General features: G+C 45.7%; 1 protein-coding gene across 1 annotated transcript in view; it reads left to right on the top strand.

Moving 5' to 3' along the window:
* The window catches only part of TBL2 (transducin beta like 2), a 199,991-nt gene that overhangs the window by 118,532 nt on the left and 63,152 nt on the right, over positions 1-18,307 (top strand). Inside the window, exon 4 of the mRNA XM_069614790.1 lies at positions 5,562-5,713. Within this exon, the coding sequence (XP_069470891.1) occupies positions 5,562-5,713 (152 nt within the window). The remainder of the gene's footprint in view (positions 1-5,561; positions 5,714-18,307) is intronic.

Raw genomic sequence — 18,307 nt, 5'->3', positions numbered from 1 at the left:
TGGAGTGCCATCTATAGTTAAGCGCTCACCTCTGTCTGGAAATAAGTGGTGTTAACTAAGACTTGTCTGATAAGGAATAAGGGATGTATATATAATAATAGTAACTGTGTTGAGAGTGATTTACAATAATAGTGCTGGAGTGTTTCAATCAGTGTGTTGTTAAATAATTATATACCTTGATACCAAAGTTCTGGTCAGTGTTTGCTTGTGCTATTGTGTATACTTTGCATACTGCCTAACTCTTCTTGAGGGAAGTCTGACTGCTCAGCCACAGCTACCAGGTAAATCTGGGTGGTACAGACTGCTACCAAGTGGGTTTACTGCTAACACCTGCAGTCCTAAATCTTTTGCAGTGTTCCCAAAGGGAACTGCACAGGTTTCTGCCTAACAATACTGTCTCTAAATCGGCTATCTCAAGATGGATTGTCAAATGCATCACACTATGTTACTCTTGCGAAGAGAGAACTGCCCTTCAAGCCTGGAGCACATTCTACTCGAGGCACTGGGGCATCCATAGCATTCATTGCAAATGTTCCGCTTGAGTCCATTTGCAAAGCGGCAACCTGGAGTTCTGTACACACCTTTACAAAACACTATTGCCTAGACACTCATTCTAGGTCTGATTCTCAGGTGGGGCAAGCAGTACCAAGACATCTTTTCTCTACTGTTCCTTCTCACAACCCACCTCCAAATTTGGGGACTGCTTGCTAGTCTATGCACAGCATGTGATTCTAAACAGATTAACAAGCATCAGAAGACCTGCATTACTCACCGTAATAGCATTTCTGATGATTGTATCTGCTTAGATTCACATGCGCCCTCCCTACCTCCCCGCTCGGGGTGGAAGGAACATAGACGTCTAACTCTCTTTATGTTTTCACTCATTATAGCCTTGGGCTCCCTCATGGCAGAAAAAATACAATCGGAGGGACCCCGGCGCGTGAGGGATTTTGGGTACTACACACGTCACGATAGGGATAGTGTTAGATACGCCTATGCCGACATCCCCTTTCGGTCCCCGAAAGACAAGATGCAATACTCCGCGGTTACCACTGGATGTCGGACCATATGCACAGCATGTGAATCTAAGCAGATACAATCATCAGAAATGCTATTGCGGTGAGTCATGCATGTCATATTCCACTTACTTCCTTGTGCCCAAGAAAGATCTAACAATGCGCCCTGTATTAGATTTAAGGCCTGCAAACGAGTATGTCAAGCCACAAAAGTTCTGCATGACCATGCTACAATAAGTAATCCTGCTTCAAAAAAAGGGGATTACATGGCAACACTGGATATGAAAGATGCCTATTTTCATATCCCAATGTTTCCAGCGCACAGAAGGTTTTTGCGTTTCAAGATAGCGAACCAGCACTACCAATTCCAGGTGCTGCCCTTTGGAATAGCCTCGGACCCAAGGGTATTGAACAAGGTACTGGCGGGGGTGGCAGCGCACCTGCGCAGGGAGGCAATCCCTGTGTACCCTTAATTGGATGACTGGCTCATAACAGGGGAATCGCCTCTGATTTGCAGACAAAACTTTCAGACAACAATCAACCTCCTCTTCCAATTGGGCTTCTCGATCAACGAGAAAATATCAAGCCTGGTGCCCAGCACCTCCAAACAGTTCTTAGGAGCTATTCTAAACACCGAGTAAGGGTTAATCTTTCCCTCAGAAGAAAGAGTAAACCACTTGTTACTGCAAATAACACACTATCAGGCCGGCCACCAGATAAGGGTACGCAAAGCAATGCGCTTATTAGGCATGATGGCATCTTGCCTTTACCTGATTCCCCACGCGCGCCTGCGCATGCATCCCATACAAGAGTGGTTGACGAAACAATGGTCTCAGGCAAGCGGTCAGTGGGACGATCTAGTGGTCGTTTCGCCCACACTAATACAAAATCTTCACTGGTGGACGAGAGAGAATCTGACCAAGGGGGAAACACTTCTACGATCCACAGATACAAGCAGGGATTACAACAGATGCCTCACTAGCGGGGTGGGGGGCCCACTACCTTCACCACACAGCTCGGGGTCTGTGGTCTCACTATACGGCTCAGAACCACATCAACGTGCTGGAACTTCTAGCAGTGTTCAAAGCCCTCCAAGCATTCAAACCCCTTTTACAAGTCTATCAGTGCAGATCCTAACTGACAGCACCACTGCAATGTTTTATATCAACAAACAAGGGGGGGGGGGGGACACGTTCTCCAAATCTATCCAGACTTGCACAGAAAATCTGGAGATGGGCACTCAAACTGAAGATGTTCCTGGCATCTCAACATGTTCCAGGGGAACTCAACGCTCTAGCAGACTCTCTGAGCATAGACCCTCTGCCAGAAGAACACGAGTGGCGTCTACACGGAGAAGTTGTAGAAACACCTCGTTTATCTGTGGGGTTTTCTAACTATAGACCTATTCGCCACAAGCAAAAATCGGCAATGCCCAGACTTCACGTCCAGGTTCCCCCAGCCAGGCTCCAAGGGGAACTCCCTATGGATGAATTGGTCAGGGATGTTTGCCTACGCTTTTCCACCAGCCCCTCTGATGAGGAAGGTGGAGAACAAGATCCACAGGGAACCGATGACGCTCATCCTAGTTGCTCCTATGTGGGAGAGGCAAGTATGGTAACCACACCTATGCAAACTGGCGGTGTGCAACCCCATCAAACTCCTGTGCCGGTACAACCTACTCTCCCAGCATGAGGGGCTAACGGTGCATCCTCAGTCCAGCTCAATGAACTTAGCATAATGGCTCTTGAAGTCAGAGTTCGGACATCTCGGTTTACCCCAGAGATGTATCGAGATCTTGAAAGAATCTAGAAAACCTAAAAAGAGGCTCTGTTACTATGACAAATGGAAACGATTAGTTATTTGGTGCCAGAATAAGCAAATCAACCCAATTGATTGTACTCCTTCTAATATCGTCACCTATATGCTCCACCTATTGGATGCAGGTTTAGTGTGTAACTCACTTAAAGTGCACCTGGCAGCTTTATCAGCCTACACCACTTCCCATTACAAGGTGTCCTGGTGGAAAGTGCCAGTTGTCAAAGCATTTATGGAAAGGGTAAAGAGACTCCACCCTCCAACTTCTAACCCACCACCAGGTTGGGACCCTAATGTGGTACTTACTAAGCTCATGGGGGGGCCCCCCTTTGAGCCCATGCACAAATCTAGTCTCCAACATTTGACTTATAAATTTGCCTTCTTAGTAGCCATCACTTCCATAAGAAGGGTCAGTGAAATCCAAGCTCTGTCAGTGCAGGATCCTTTCTTTACTATACATAAGGACAAACTGGTTTTACGAACTCACCTTAGGTTTTCACCTAAGTTCATTTCTAAATTGCATGTTAACCAGTCTTTTGAGCTACCGGCTTTCTTCCAAGAATCCAAAAGCTCTGCTGAGGTAAAACTCCACACACTAGATGTGAGGAGGGCGGTCCTCTACTACATAGACAAGACCAGACCACTAAGAAAAACAGGTCAGCTGTTTGTCCCGATAGCGCCAGGCAGAGAAGGAGATTGCGTCTCCAAAAACGCCATCTCAAGGTGGATAGTCGGATGTATCCAACTGTGCTATTCCCTTTCAAATAAAACACTACCTTTTACGCCCAGGGCCCACTCCGCAAGAGGTAATGGAGCCATGCTGGCTTTCATTGCAAATGTCCCTTTAGACAGTATTTGCAAAGCAGCTACATGGAGCTCTATACATACTTTCACTCGGCACTGCTGCATTGACACCCATTCCAAGACAGATACACAAGTGGGACAAGCAGTTCTAAGACACTTATTCGCTCATGAACCTTCTCACGTCCCTCCTCCTTCCACTGCTCGCTAATCTATGCACAGCATGTGATCTAAGCAGATTCCACAAGCCTCAGAAGGGATACATTACTCACCATAATCGTATTTTTGATGCTTTTATCTGCTTCGATTCACATGCGACCCACCCTTCCTCCCCTCGGAGAGAAGGCGCATGGATGCTTGAGCGTGTCTAATAAATATCTGCTTGGATATAGCTGTACTCACGCTACACCTCATGTCAGAAAAAATACAATCTGAGGGACCTTGACGCGCGAGGGATCATGGGTACAGTGGACGTCACACTGGGGGGGGGGGGGGAAATAGTATTACTGGCACGCCCTGTCGACGTCCCTTTTACAGTTTCGAAAACAACTGTAATACTCTGCAGCTTCCACTAGGTGGTGGGCTATGCACAGCATGTGAATCTAAGTAGATACAAGCATCAGAAATACGATTACGGTGAGTTTTATATATATATATATATATATATATATATATATATATAATATAGTGTGTGTGTGTTACTTATCTGTGGGTTTTCATTGCCAAGAGTTTGTCTAAGGCCTAAATAAATACTTGTATTTCTATACATTCTGCCTAACTTGTATTCTTAAGAGTGCTTCGTGTGTGCTTAATTGAACCCTTCACAGCTCTCACGCTTCTTAAGTCTAAGCCCTACTGCTCATTCACGCGACCCAGATAGCTTGGCTAAACATCTTTCTCTGGTCACCAGAACAGGGTGGCTCTCAGAATCTGTCCACAGGGCCAGTTTTCCGAAGATCCATTTTAACGCTCCTGCTATAATCTGGATTGTCTCCAAGTCTCAACTACATGGAAGTGGGAAGTTCAGCCTCTACTGCTATGTTCTGGTGTAACGGGAGGGAGGACATAAGCAGACGGCAGATTCTGAGTAGTTGTGTGGGCGTGCACTCTTAATCACGCCTCTTGAAAGGTGCTTGGACACAGCCTGGAACACATCCTGCTACTGAAATATTTGACAACCTGTGAACACTTCTTATACTGTGAGAGTAACATGGGTGGGACGGCAGGAGTGGTTTTCGTTCAAAGAACCCCATTGATCGGCAAGGGAACATCTTTGTTGATTTTTTTTTGTGCTTGTCTTATTCATGCGAGTGCCTTCTCTTAAGACATGTATCTTCATCTCTAGGCAGAACACACATACTTTAAAACTGCAATGTTTTGTGATTTTCACCATGGCTCAATCAAGAAAGACAGGGTCTAAATCTGGAACGCTGCAGAAAATGCATTGTTACTGTTCAGGGTGCGGGAAACTACCATGGCTAGTTTCAAGAATAAAGAAACCCTATTTCAAAACTGCCCCAAGGCTGGCAAAAACAAAATTGTATTCCCTTTGTAAAGGAGTTCTAGAAATGTGTTACAGCTCATGAAATAATTGCTGTAAAGCCTGGATATGACTTTAACTTTGAGAGGCTTAGGCAGGTAGCCTAGTCTATCCAAATAGTGAGGTTTCAAATGGAGTGCTGCACTCCCACCATCCCTATAAAGCAAAGAGTTGTGGTCTGTGTGTCTTAAAAAAAAACATTTTTACTTGACATTAAGGCCTTTTGTCTTAATGCACTTGACTGAGACATCTCACTATTTTTGTTTGCAGTCAGACGTTTCTTTATCTCCAATGTTTGTTTTAATTGCAAATCAAATTCTGCTTAGATAAGGTGTTGATTTGATGACTGTTGATTGCTTAGGCAACTGAACATTACTTCTCCCTTCCAGAGCTTTCATCACCTGCCTGGCAAACGGGGAGACTATTCGTGTGTTCAAGATGACCAAGAAAGAGGATGGCAGCTTTACTTTCTCAGCAGCCTCTGAAGACTTTCCCAAGAAGCACAAAGCCCCAATCATCAATATTGGAATTGCTGAGACAGGTGGGTCTCTGGGGTAGCCCCCTCCAATGGCATGCGTAAAATGCTTGCTAATAAAGTGTTCGTTAATAGACCTGCAGTGGCGGTCTTTGGCTGCTAAAGGACACATTAGGGGAATAGTGTTGATGTGCTTTTATTAATAAAGTAAGCCTTACCTGCCTGACGGAACTTGCTTTGGACGAGCAAAGGAGACCATATCCTGTGATCTGAGATGGCTCTCGGGGGGGTCAGTTACCGGAGTACATAGTTAACATACTCTAAACAATGACTCCTAATCAGGCACTCCTCCACACATTGCAATGTATTGGAAACATTCTTTGCAAAGCCTGACAAATTATTTATGTTCAAATTTCTGCAACCATACAATCTACGTAAGTATGATAACAGTATTGCTCCCTAAGCATAAAATAATTTCATGTTCTGTACTACAGGTTAGTAGTAATATGAAACTTTTTTTAGTGCAACTATTGCCAGTTGAACCAATTTTGGGGTGCGAACAGAAGATACATACTACAGCACACATATACAAACAGATTACAATATATAAAAAATAACCAACATAAAGCCAGTGGTACTTGAGAACAAAGTTGCCATAAGCAGTCGGTTGGCAGGGGGTAGAAATGTCATATTCTAGATCGCCCTACTCACCAAGGTAGTTGAATTCGAAACCAGTAAGGTCGATGGAGATTTATTTAGTCACATGTTGCAACTTTCCATCCAGTATTTTTCCAAATACAGTAGTCATTTTACTTTAAATGAGCAGATTAAATGCACTGAAACTGTAAAAGGCTTATTCGCTTTTAATGTGTGCTGTGTTAGGTAAGATTTTCATAGAAATGGTAAATCTTCCTGATCTGGATCAACCCCAGAACTTTTTCACTTTACTGATGGGATATTTTTCCATATACCGCAGTGAGTGGGAACCTTTTTCCACACTCAGAGAATGTTTACTCTTTTATGGGTGTCATTTGTTTAGACTCTCCATATTGTCTTTTTTTAAGTTGGCGACAACTTTTTGGCAATAAGTGCCTGTTGTTGCTGGGTTGCACTATGGGCTCCCCTTTTAACTTTCTTTTGCTAACCCTACAGTTCCCAAGGGTAGAAAGGATCTTTGGATCCCTTTTACATTTTATTAGGTGAAACCAGCACACCCCACCTTATGTGGAGTGCTGGGGAGATGCAGTGTATCCCCTTTCACACAACAATTCTGTTACAGGGACAAGCTTACGTTAAATGGCTGGTGGCAGTGATGTTTTACCAATTCAGTATACCTTTACCGTGGGCTGTGTTCACAGCTGCAGTAAAGGCACCTAAGGGTGCTAGTTTTACCAAAATGGCCCGTGTCTTCTTTTTTCACCATTTTTAGTGTTTCTTGTCCTTTCTTGTGCCTTCCCCTGACATCCAGGGGGGGAAATGCCTTTGTGAGATTATTTTTATCTTCGGCAGGTGTCCCCTGGACTCCCTGCTCAAGCTCCAGTCTGTCTGTGAAGGCAGGAAGTGAGGGAGGAGTCCAAAACTCCACAGCACTGTGTCTTCCTCCTTGCCTGAATGGGGACAAATCCCAGTGGGGGACTGGCAGTCCTGATTGGACAACCAGACCGCCCCTTGTTGTAAAATGAAGGGACAGAATGCAGAAGTTGTTTTATTCCTGTTAAATACTCCAAAGCTGAAGACAAGCCGACCACTGGAACCAAAACCGAAGAGAATGAAGAAGGAAAACGCGACTGAGACGATGTCCAGCGACCGGAGAGCCTGCTGTGTAACCTGAGTCTGCTGTAGCCCTTCCTTCCAACTGACCTGCGGACTCCGGAAACAACGACGCTGACCCAGAGCCTGGTGAGACCCACTAGACTCATGAAGACCTACATCTTGAGCCATCACACGCTGTGCTGCGACCTTGCGGGGCTGCAATTCCCCAATACCCTGGGACCTCAAGCCATTGTGCAGTGCACAGTCCTCCGAATTACGAATCTCACTGAAACTTCGTGGGCATCCTGGTGTATCTCCAGAGACACAAATCTAGTCTGGAAAGTCCCCTCACCAGAGTACTGAACGTTTGTAGCGACAAGAATCCGACCAGCAATATTCTGTCTTCTGTGTTCATGTAAAAGGCACCAAATCCACAGAGCTGCATCCAGCCACGAGGATAACCTTGTCTAGAGCCTTGCCTGTTGATCCCTGCTGCAAAGTCCCGTCCAAGGTCCTGTTTTCAGTCACCACGACAAGTAATACACCAACAGGGTTTTTGGCTGCAGATCCTGAAGTCGTCCTGCTGCAAAATCTTCTTCAGTGCTGAGGTACTGTGTTGGCTTGGGTATGTACTTACTTTAAGTCTCCTGTGATTCCTGTGTAGTTGTGGGATGTTTTCTGTGATTGGGAGTGTTAGGGAGAATTCTCTGTTTAGGCTGAATTTCCCTACCTAGTGAGTCCCCCAGCAGCTTTGCTGGATTTCTGGGGTTTCTTTTTTTCTCCTGCCAAGAGTGAGACTCTTTTACCCTCACTCTTGGACATGTTGAAGTGTGTTTTCTTGGTTAAACCTTGTGTTGAATGGGCTATGGGGTCTTTTACTCCATAGGGCCTCATGTATTTTTGTGATGTGGGTTACACAGCACCCTCTGTGCCGTGACCCAGGGGTGTCCTAGGGACTCCCCAACATAGACTCCATACCCTGGGACTGACTACTGTCTCCCAGGGCATGTAAAGTCACCAAAGACTTTGCTAGTCTTGAATCCTGAACAGAACCAGTACAAACCATCATATTGTGGACGTACTGGCTGGGGCAATTCGATTGCCCCAGGGTCTGTTAGTCGAGGGGGCACGTCTCCGTCCCCCCTGATCGAGTTTTGGCTGGTGGCAGTGGAAACTACGTTTTATATTCAACCGCGAATATTTTCCTATGGGATTTCCCATTGTTTTAGGCTAACACATTTAATTATTTATTTACGGTAGCCTTAAACATACCGCCGGTTTATATATTTATTATTATAACTCCGGTTGGGACTTTTTGCCAAAACTTGATTCTAAAATGGCGTTGGCGTTCGCCTCTGTAACTCTGACCCAAAGTGGAGCCCTTTGTTCCACTTTTGGCGGGCTTCTCCACAGAAGCCCTCCAAAGTGGTGCCACTCTGTCTGGGGTACTTAGGAGGGGTGGAGGGGGGTTTAGGCACCCTGGACTGAGTTACCTTGGTAACTCAAGTCGCACTCCGTCCTGATTGGCCCAAGTGGTGAGCCGGCCGGCTCACCACTTAGCATGTTTGAGTGACAGCTAGGCTGGGTGAATGGGGGTTTGCTGCATAAAAGCAGGGCTTTGGGGACTGGAACTTCAGAAGTCGCCACAGGACCAAGAATCCGACGAGGGAAGAGCTGAGCCGACCTGCTTCGACGACACCACCCGGTGGAGCCCTGCTGAACCGTCTCACCACTTTTCCCGACGACCGAGGAGAACTCTTAACGGAGTGGCTCCTTCCCTTGACTGGTGGGGACAACCAGTTTTCGCCTTCTTTTCGCTTCTCGAGGTATCTCGTGGCCGCCTTGCCAGTGCCAAGCACCCCGGCAACCGGAACCCCACCACTTTTACCCCAACCACGAAAGTCGGTACAACCCTTTGACCGGAGGACTCCGCGGCTGGTTTCTTCCCGGGCAGTGCAACGACCTTCTTCTTCTGCTCTTCTGCGAGAACTTCTTCTCCCCTGACCGACGTCGAGCCTTGCTGCCACTGCCTGGAACAACTGCCACCGCTGGAGGATCCTTTCCGCTTAAGGTACCGTGTTCCGCCTGGCTTCCCTTGCCACCGACTGTACGGGGTAGATTTAGCCCCCGGCTTTCGAACCTGGGAGTGCCTGGGACACCCTGGCTAAACTTTCTAAGCCACTCTAAACTCTTTCTAACTCTTTGCAAGACTCTGAATCCCTACTAACAGTGTGATCTTGGGCACATTTTCGCTCCGGCTACTCTAAGAGTGGGCCCTGCCTAGTGACTTTTGCTCACCTGTGACTTTGTACTTCTTTGAGCCTATTGCAAGTGTTCTGGACCTTAGAGTGGTGTGTTTAACCCGTTCTGTTTCTTTTTCTATCCCTTCCTTAAACCTACTAGAGTGTCATCTAACGTTAAGCGCTCACCTCTGTTTTAATTATGTGGTGTTAACTTAGAGTTGTCTAGATAGGAGTAAGGGTTGAAACTGCTTTCATTATAACTGTGTTTTAAGTGTTTTTACTATACTTTGCTAGAGTGTTTTCAACTTATGTGTTCTTAAAAATAAATAACTATATACTTTTGAAACCAAACTCTGGTCAGTGTTTGCTTGTGCTATTGTGTCTGAGTGCATATTGTGTATACTTTGCATACTGCCTAACTCTTCTTGAGGGAAGTCTGACTGCTCAGCCACAGCTACCAGGTAAATCTGGGTGGTGCAGACTGCTACCAAGTGGGTTTACTGCTATACCTGTAGTCTTAAATCTTTTGCAGTGTTCCCCAAGGGAACTGCACAGGTTTCTGCCTAACAGGGAGGCCTCTCGTCCAGTTCACCCAGTCCCACTGCTGGAATCCTCCTAGGGTGTCTTCTGTGAAGCCCCTGAACCCTCAACTAACTCTAAAAGTAAAATACTCACCTGTTTGAACAGTCTTTGTTAGGGAGAATTCTCAGAAATGTTTTAATTCCCTTCTACCTTCGAGACCTCCAGCTCTCTTTGCTGGTCTTTAGGAATTTTAATTTCTAACCTGGAGAGAGTGAGACTTTTTCCCACCGTCTCATGTATTTTTCTGATTTGGACTCTGTGTTTCTTTTGACTTTGGAGTCTGACAAACTCCATAAGCATTATCTTTACATTGTGATACAAAGCACCTTCAGTGGCACAGGGAAGTCCCTTAGATTTCCCAAAGGTTTAAATACCTTCTCACTACTGTTTCCAAGAGCAATGAAGTGAAATTGACTTTGCTCACATTTTGTAACTTTCTAGACTCAGCACACCTTATCTTTCAATAGGGTGCTGGAGGGGTTACTTAGTATCGCCTTTGTCTAGTTTATCATGTGACATTTTTGTTACACTTTTTAAAATTAATGGCTGGTGGTAGTGGTTTACTTTTTACTACCATTGTGTGTTTTACTGCGGGCTGCAATTGCAGTTGCAGTAAGACACCCATGGGTGCCCATTTTGTCAGCCACACTGCTGTGTGATTGACACCTAGGCTGTGAATGAATGGCAGAAACTTGGATAAAAGGCGAGGTGTTTTGCTTGGAAGGCAGTCGACCACTGGACGAAAGAATCTGAAGAAGAACTTGGAAGAGACGCCTGCTGCAACTCCTGGACCGTTGGTTTGCCCTGTGAAGCCCTGCTGCAGTGCTGAAGCGCCAAATTCGCCTCAACTAAGCCCTGCAAAGGATGACGTCTCCCCTTGGGTTGGTGGGACCAATCAACCCTGAGACTAACTCCTCTGGACATCCTCACGGAGCTGGCTGTACATCTGCTGCTGCAGGAACCGATTGCCAGGGAGAGGAACACCAGAATAGTGTATCGTTTTTAAGTCAGACCTGAGTTCCAGGGAGATCCTCCGGACTCCCAGGAAGCAGGGATGACCAAGCCTGAGCCACCTCAACAGCGTGCTGGACCCCAGAAGCAATGAAAGTCCCAAAAGTGTTGTTGGGGAGAATTCTCAGATGTGCTAGTTCCCTTCACCTTGGAGACCCCCAGCAACTTTGCTGGATTTTGAGGACTTGATTGTTTTACCTGGAAAGAGTGTGAGCCGCCTTTTTCCCACTCATGTATTTTGATGTATGTTTACTCTTGTGTTCTTTGATAATAGAGTTTTAAGATGACTCCATAGGCATCTTTTCATGTGTGTTACACAGCACCCTCAGTGCAGTGACACAGGGATATCTTTTTAGACTTCCCAAAGGTTTAAATACCTTCTCTGGGATAAACAACTGTTTCCCAGAGAATGTAAGGTTAAATTGACTTTACTAGTCTTTTTAAATTCCTAGACCCAGCACACACTAACTTCCTATACAGTGCTGGAGAGGTTACCTAGTATCCCTGTGTCTAAAATACTCATGTAGCAGTCAAATGCTAGCCTTTTCTATCGAAATGGCTGGTGACAGTGGTTTTACAACGAACTACCATAGATAAAAATCGCGGGAGCCATGTTTTCCAAGATGGCGCCTTAAACCCCTTTCTTTAAACAGGTCCCGGTCTTTTTTTCGCCATTTCATTTTGGAAAGGTCCTTCTATTCTTTGTCTCTGCGTGCCAAACCGGGTTTGGTCCCTTTTGTTTTTATGCCTTTGGCGGGCTTCAAGAATGAAGACTGCCTCTGGCGTCTGAGTCTCTGGGGTGGGCAGGAAGTGAGTGTGGTGCCCGAAACTCCCTGTGCTTAGTCTCCTAGGAGACCCAAATGCACTCTGGCGTGATTGGCTGGCTGACTGTCCGGCAAGGACAGCCACCCTGCTGGGTGAATGTCACCTCAGCTGGAACGAATGGGAGAAAACTGTTAAAAAGGCGAGTCTCTTGGACTGGAAAGCAAAGTAGACCACTGGAACGAAAGAACCGAAGACGAGCTGGAAGAGGACAGCTGCTACAACTCCTGGACCGTTGGTTTGCCCGTTGAAGCCCTGCTGCAGGTCCGAATTGCCAAGTTCACCTCGACCGGGAAGTCCCTTCAAGGACTTCTTCTTCCTTTGAGTTGGTGGGACCAATCAACTCGCAAGCCACCTGGATACCATTCTCGGAGCTGGTTTGGATTAACCAGGGGGAAGGACACCAGCTTGTGTGCTTGATGAACAGCTACTCGAACTGAATTGACTCCAATTTTGTCTGCGTTTTCCGACAATCCCGTGCAGTGCAGGAGTCCCCCGACGTCCCTCCTTCCTCTTGTCCCCAGCACTGAGGATCAGGAACAGTGAGATCTGCAGGAACTGCCAGGAACCAACATCTTCAGCTGCATCTTTTGCTTCATACTAAGGTACTGTGCCAACCCGATTGAGAGAACGCTTCTCTCGCGGTGAAAGTTTGTGGAACTTTCCCAACTTGCAGGCCTAATCAGCTTGTGACCCAACATATGATTCCTTTTCGTACAAACAACTTCTTGAAACTTTGGCAAAGACTTTACTGTTTACTTGAAGAACTGCTTTGGCCTAGGCCTATTTAACTGAATCAAGTCATCTAGTGAACTATAACTATTTGCACTGACTAAGAAATTATTTGTGATCTATTCTGCTAACTTGTGCCTTTTTACTCCCATTGAAAGTAACTGAAATGCCATTTTGCTCCTATTTCATGGGAGCCTAATTTGTTGAGATACTTATTGGTTTGCTATTGACCTGTGTTTGTGTATAATATTAAGATGCCTCCTTCTAGTGAATATTTTCTAAATGATTGTGTAATAAATGTATAAGATTTTTACCAAGAAACCTTGAAAGTATCTACTTGAAACACTGTGATTGTAAGACCTCTGTGTAACCTCTTGTACTGCTCACATTCCCTCTTGAGATGAGCCTGGCTGTTCAGCTCGCTACCACAAATCCGTGTAGTACAGACCTATACCAAAGCTTGGTTTTGCTTACACCTGCAGTCCTAATTGTATGTGGTGGTCCCAGAGGGTACTACATGCAATTATGTGTAACAAGTGTCCAAGAACTGCAGTGGTGCTATTCGTGAGAAGCTGAACCGCAAAGTGCCGCTGGTCTGTACTTTGTCCATTGCTGCCGCCGACCTTGGAATCGTAGTGCAGAAGTCCTCCGGACGTCCTCCCTATTGTCCTCACGACTGAGGCCCAGGAACAACAGGATTTGCCATGCTACAACAGGAACAGAAGCCAACTGGAACCAATTTCTTCAGATCTAAGGTACGGTGAACTAAGGGGTATGTACTGCTTGCTGTGTAGTTTGCTTGCTCTCAGTTGAGACTTGCCTAATTGCATTTTCTAGAGTTGCTTGCAGCTCTGCCTCTCACAAGCCTCCCAGCTTGTGGCCCAACAGTGATTTCTTTTTCAACAAAAACTCGCTATAACATTGTGCAAGACTTTTGGCTTACCTTCAAGAAGAACTTCAGCTCCCCTAGACTTTGCTCAAGTGACATTGGCTGTCCTTGCTCCCGGATACTCTTCTAACCTCTGACTTTGTGTTTTGATCTGTCCCTCCAAAAAGTCATACATTCCTTACTTGTATAGCTGGGAAAGGGTTAATCTACATTGCATTGGGGGGTTCAAAAGTACTTACCAGTTTGAGAAACTTGTACATCATTGTTTTTAACTGTAAATGAAGCCAATTTCACTTTACTGCTCTTGGAAATGAAATTATATTTTATTTATATTGCGGTCCTACACAAGTCTTTTAGAGCGTGACCAGGCAAAGGGAGGGGATCAGAGGAGAACAAAAACAACGATCTTACTAAGTCCAGTGACATTAAGAGCGTGCAAGTGCAGAATAAATAAGTAAAATAAATAAAGGTGGTGTTGCAGCAGCCAGCAAGTGGCAAGTGTTAGGTTAAGCAGATTGAGTATATCTGATAAGTGCAGAAGAGAAATGGGAGGGGGACTGTATGGGTACAGATACAGACCCCAGTGCAAGGGGTGGCCTGGAGGCAGTGCAAGAGGGTGGAAGGGTGAGCAGGTACCTGGGCCCGAAGGACAGAGGGTGGCCAGGTGCACGGTGCTGAGAGAGAAAACGGAATCAGCATGGGAGAAGAGGGGCAAAGGCAGAAACGAAGAGGAAGGTCTTGAGATGCTTCCAGAACTGGAGATGGTTCTCCTCAAGTTTCAAGGTGGCAGGGAGGCTGCTCCAAAGGGAGGCCCCAGCCGAAGACCGAGATCTGCCCCCATCTTGTTTCTTCGAAAAACAACTCCCCCTGAGGTAGTTAGAAGTAGAGAAGCGAAGGGCTCGAGAGGGGAGGTATTTACGGAGGGATAGTTGAAGGTATTTTGGACACAGGCCCCAGAAAGCCTTGTGGACAATGTAGAGGGTTTGAAATGTAATCCTTGCATCAACTGGGAACCAACGAAGGGATTTCATAGCTGGAGAGATACAAACCCAGGGCATGAGGCCAAGGACAAGTCTTGCAGTCCTGTTCTGCATTAGTTGTAAAGGGCGCAGAGTGGAGGCAGGTAGATTTAGAAAGCCGCTGTTACAGTAGTCCAACCTAGACAGAACCAGAGCTTGGGAGACAGTAAGGTTCTGAGGGAAGGAGACGAAAGACGGAGAACCTTTTGAGGAGGTGCAGTAAGACGTTTGACTTTTTAGAGATGTCAGATGTGTGAGGAGAAGGAAAGTGTGGAGTCAAAGATGACCCCAAGGTTCTTGGCCTCGCAGGAAGGGGTAGGAGGCGGGTCAAGGGAAGCGGGCCAGAGGGTGAGGGAAAAGGATGGTGAAGGTGTAACAATGAGGAGAATCGCAGTCTTGTTGGCATTTTGACAGATTGTTGGCGGCACAGCAATTTTGAATTGCAATTAGGTAATCCGAGATGAGGGAAGGAGATGAGATTGCTGAAGGAAGCCTGAAAATGAGTTGGGTGTCATCAGCATAACACTGAAAATTAGAGCAGAACATGGAAATGCAGTAGGCGAGAGTTGCCAGGTATTGGTTGAAAAGCCAGGGCAAGGGGTTAGACCCCTGGGGAACGTAACATGTAGAAAGGGAGATAGAAGATAGGAAGGACCCAGGTTGTACCTGGTAGGGTCGATCGGAGAGGAAAGAGGTCAGACCGGCCAGAGCCCAGGTTGTCAGACATTTGAGCAGGCTGGTATGGTGGAAGAGATTAAGCGTGGAGATGTGAATATGGTGGTTTACTGTAGGTGCTTGAGATCGCGCCCACTCCAATAGTTCCATGAACTTAATCCGTTCCATGTACTCCGACTGTTCCGTGCATTACGACTGGTTCAGGCACTCACTGTTCCTTTCCAAGCTCTTTCAGACGTTCCATGTCCTCCAAACCATTCCATGTACGTCACGCCATTGCATGCACTCCCATCCATTCCATGCACTCCCATCCGTTCCATGTCCTATAACCATTTTATGCACTCCATTTAATGCACTACTCTTTTCATTCATTCTAGCCACGTTATCCTTTCTGCATGCATCATCCATACACATACGTCATCTTCACACTGCTTGTTTCGTTCATTCTACCCATGTTATCCTTACTCTAGGCATCATCCATCCACATACGTCATCTTCACATGTTCCATTCACTTAACTAATTGCACCCATTTTACTCGTTCCATGCACTTCTAGTTCCGCCCACTTCGCCGGTTCCAAGCACATCACCCGTTCATTCACCTACTTTATCCGTTCTTCCATTTCACCCGTTCCACCAACTTCACCCACTTCACCCATTCTACATCAGTTCACCCGTTCCATCCACACACTTCACCCGTTCCATCCGCATACTTTCAGAGAAGATATCAGGCACACTTCTAAATTCAACCAGGGCGTGTTATTTGACACACTTCTAAAATCAGGCAAGGCACGTTATTAGGCACACTACTAATTCAACTTTGTACTGAGAGGATATTATGCCTACTTCTAGATTCAACCAAGGCACGCGAATAGGCACACTTCTAAATTCAACTTTGCATAGGGAGGATATTAGGCACACTTCTAAATTCAGCCAAGGCACGCTAATAGGCACACTTCTAAATTCAACTTTGCATAGAGAGGATATTAGGTGCACTTCTAAATTAAACCAGGCACGCTCATAGGCACACTTCGAAATTCAACGAGGGCACGCTATTAGGCACACTTCTAAAGTCAACCAGGGCATGTTAATATTAATTATTCAACCAGGGCATGTTAATATGAATTATTCAACCCAAAAGGTAAGTATATTAATATAGTAAAAATGGAACCACGTCCTAAGTGAATTTCCTTAACTTCAGCAGTCCAGTCCCAAGAAGAATGGGGCTTTATGTCCAAAGGCCCCAGGAGCCACAATCTTTCTCTCCAGAATGTAGTCTCTGTAGGTAGGTTTTAATTGTACTTGTGTTGGTGAGTTCAAAGAAGATATTCAACAAGGTACTGGGTAAGTAAATTGTCTTCTCATCTTTCAGATGATACTACCCAGGTTCGACGACCAAATGGCAGTGGAAAGGAATGTCAGGATGTAAAGGTTCCCAAGGTTATCCTATTGAGGACAGGTTTAGATTAATGCTTTGTGTTTACTTAACCCCTGACTCAGATGTTTCCAAATTACTTGATGGGTTGGCTGTTGGTTGTTGGAGGATGGATTTTCTGCCATTGGTTCCAGTGAGAGGTGCCCAGGAGCTGCGGGTGCAAGGATTGGTTTGGTCCAGTCCATATGCAAAATGCGACACCTAGCGATGGAGCAATGCAGGATTCACCAATACAGTCCTCTTCTGGACACTTCATATGTCTGGGGAAGGTGAGTTCCAGCGACAGCCACCACACACAGACGATGGCAGGCGTCCTCACAGTAGCGGTTGAAGATGCTGCTCTAGGACAGAATCCCAGGGATGCAGACATTTGCAGGGAAGTTGCCTTGTACTACAAGCTGGCGACCACCAGTTCCAGGTGCAACCACAGAATGGCAACGCTTCTGGCAGAGTTAGCCCACAAGAGAGCTGGTCAGTACACCGGGTGCTCAAGGGATCCTTCCAAAGGGTCAGTATGGTTGGATCATCCAGAAGGTGTCGAGACGAGTTGCTCCACTCTAGTCCAATGGCTGAAGCACAACTCGGGGTCTTCAGAGATCACGTAGTCCAACAGGGCTTCACTGGGCCAGACATAGGAAGGGATGCTAGGTCTCTTAAGGAGTCCTCTTCAGAGGGATTCTTAGCTCTAATACGGATTACATGGCTGCAGGAGCCCTCTTCTCATCATTACCTTAAAATGCTTGGGGTGATTTTGGGCAGAGGGGGTGAGGTCTGCACCTCCAAACTCATCACAAATTTCAAAAGATTGTGCTACACGATAATGTGAAAAACACTGGTTTGTACCAGTGTTTGTCACATTTCTGTTTCGTCTCTGAGTTTCAGAAATACCCATAATGGAGCCCCTATCATGCTTCTAAAAGTTGCACTGTTTTCTTTATCTTGAATTATATTAATGTATAAGGCATCCCTGTAAGCATTCATGAAAATTCAATCTCACCTGACAACCTGTTCTTTATTGCTGTCTTAATTTATAACATCTTTTATTGAGGACTTAATTCAGCCTTTCTTGCTAAGTAGAAATTGAGGAATTCTTTTTGGACAAATATTAAACCCTCAGATGAGCATATGTCCGTTCAAAATGTCTTTGAACAAGCCTAAATGTATAAAAAAAAAAAAGAAAAAAAAAAGAAAGTGAACCCTGCCACTAGTCTGTCAAGAAAACACTGCTCAGTGGAAAATACCTGTATAATTAAAGGAAATGGGAGGCTGGAGACCCTACACTGCTAGCTGTGTGATCCGTACTAGTGCTACAAGGGGAAAAAAAGCAAAATTCCACACGGTTTTACTAGTGCAGCCTTGGGGATTGGTCAGTGCTTACCCGAAGAAATGTATTCCATATGGGAGGTGGGAAAAGTACCGTGTTTGCCAAAGGAATCAGGAAAGTAAATGGTCTTCAAATATGTTGTTGTAGGGCTCAATGAGCCTAAAAAGCAGCAAAAAGT

Source organism: Ambystoma mexicanum, chromosome 9, assembly GCF_040938575.1.
Source record: "Ambystoma mexicanum isolate Mex_15411 chromosome 9, UKY_AmexF1_1, whole genome shotgun sequence".
In the NCBI taxonomy this organism is placed as follows: domain Eukaryota; kingdom Metazoa; phylum Chordata; class Amphibia; order Caudata; family Ambystomatidae; genus Ambystoma; species Ambystoma mexicanum.
This window is presented reverse-complemented; position numbering and strand designations above follow the sequence as displayed.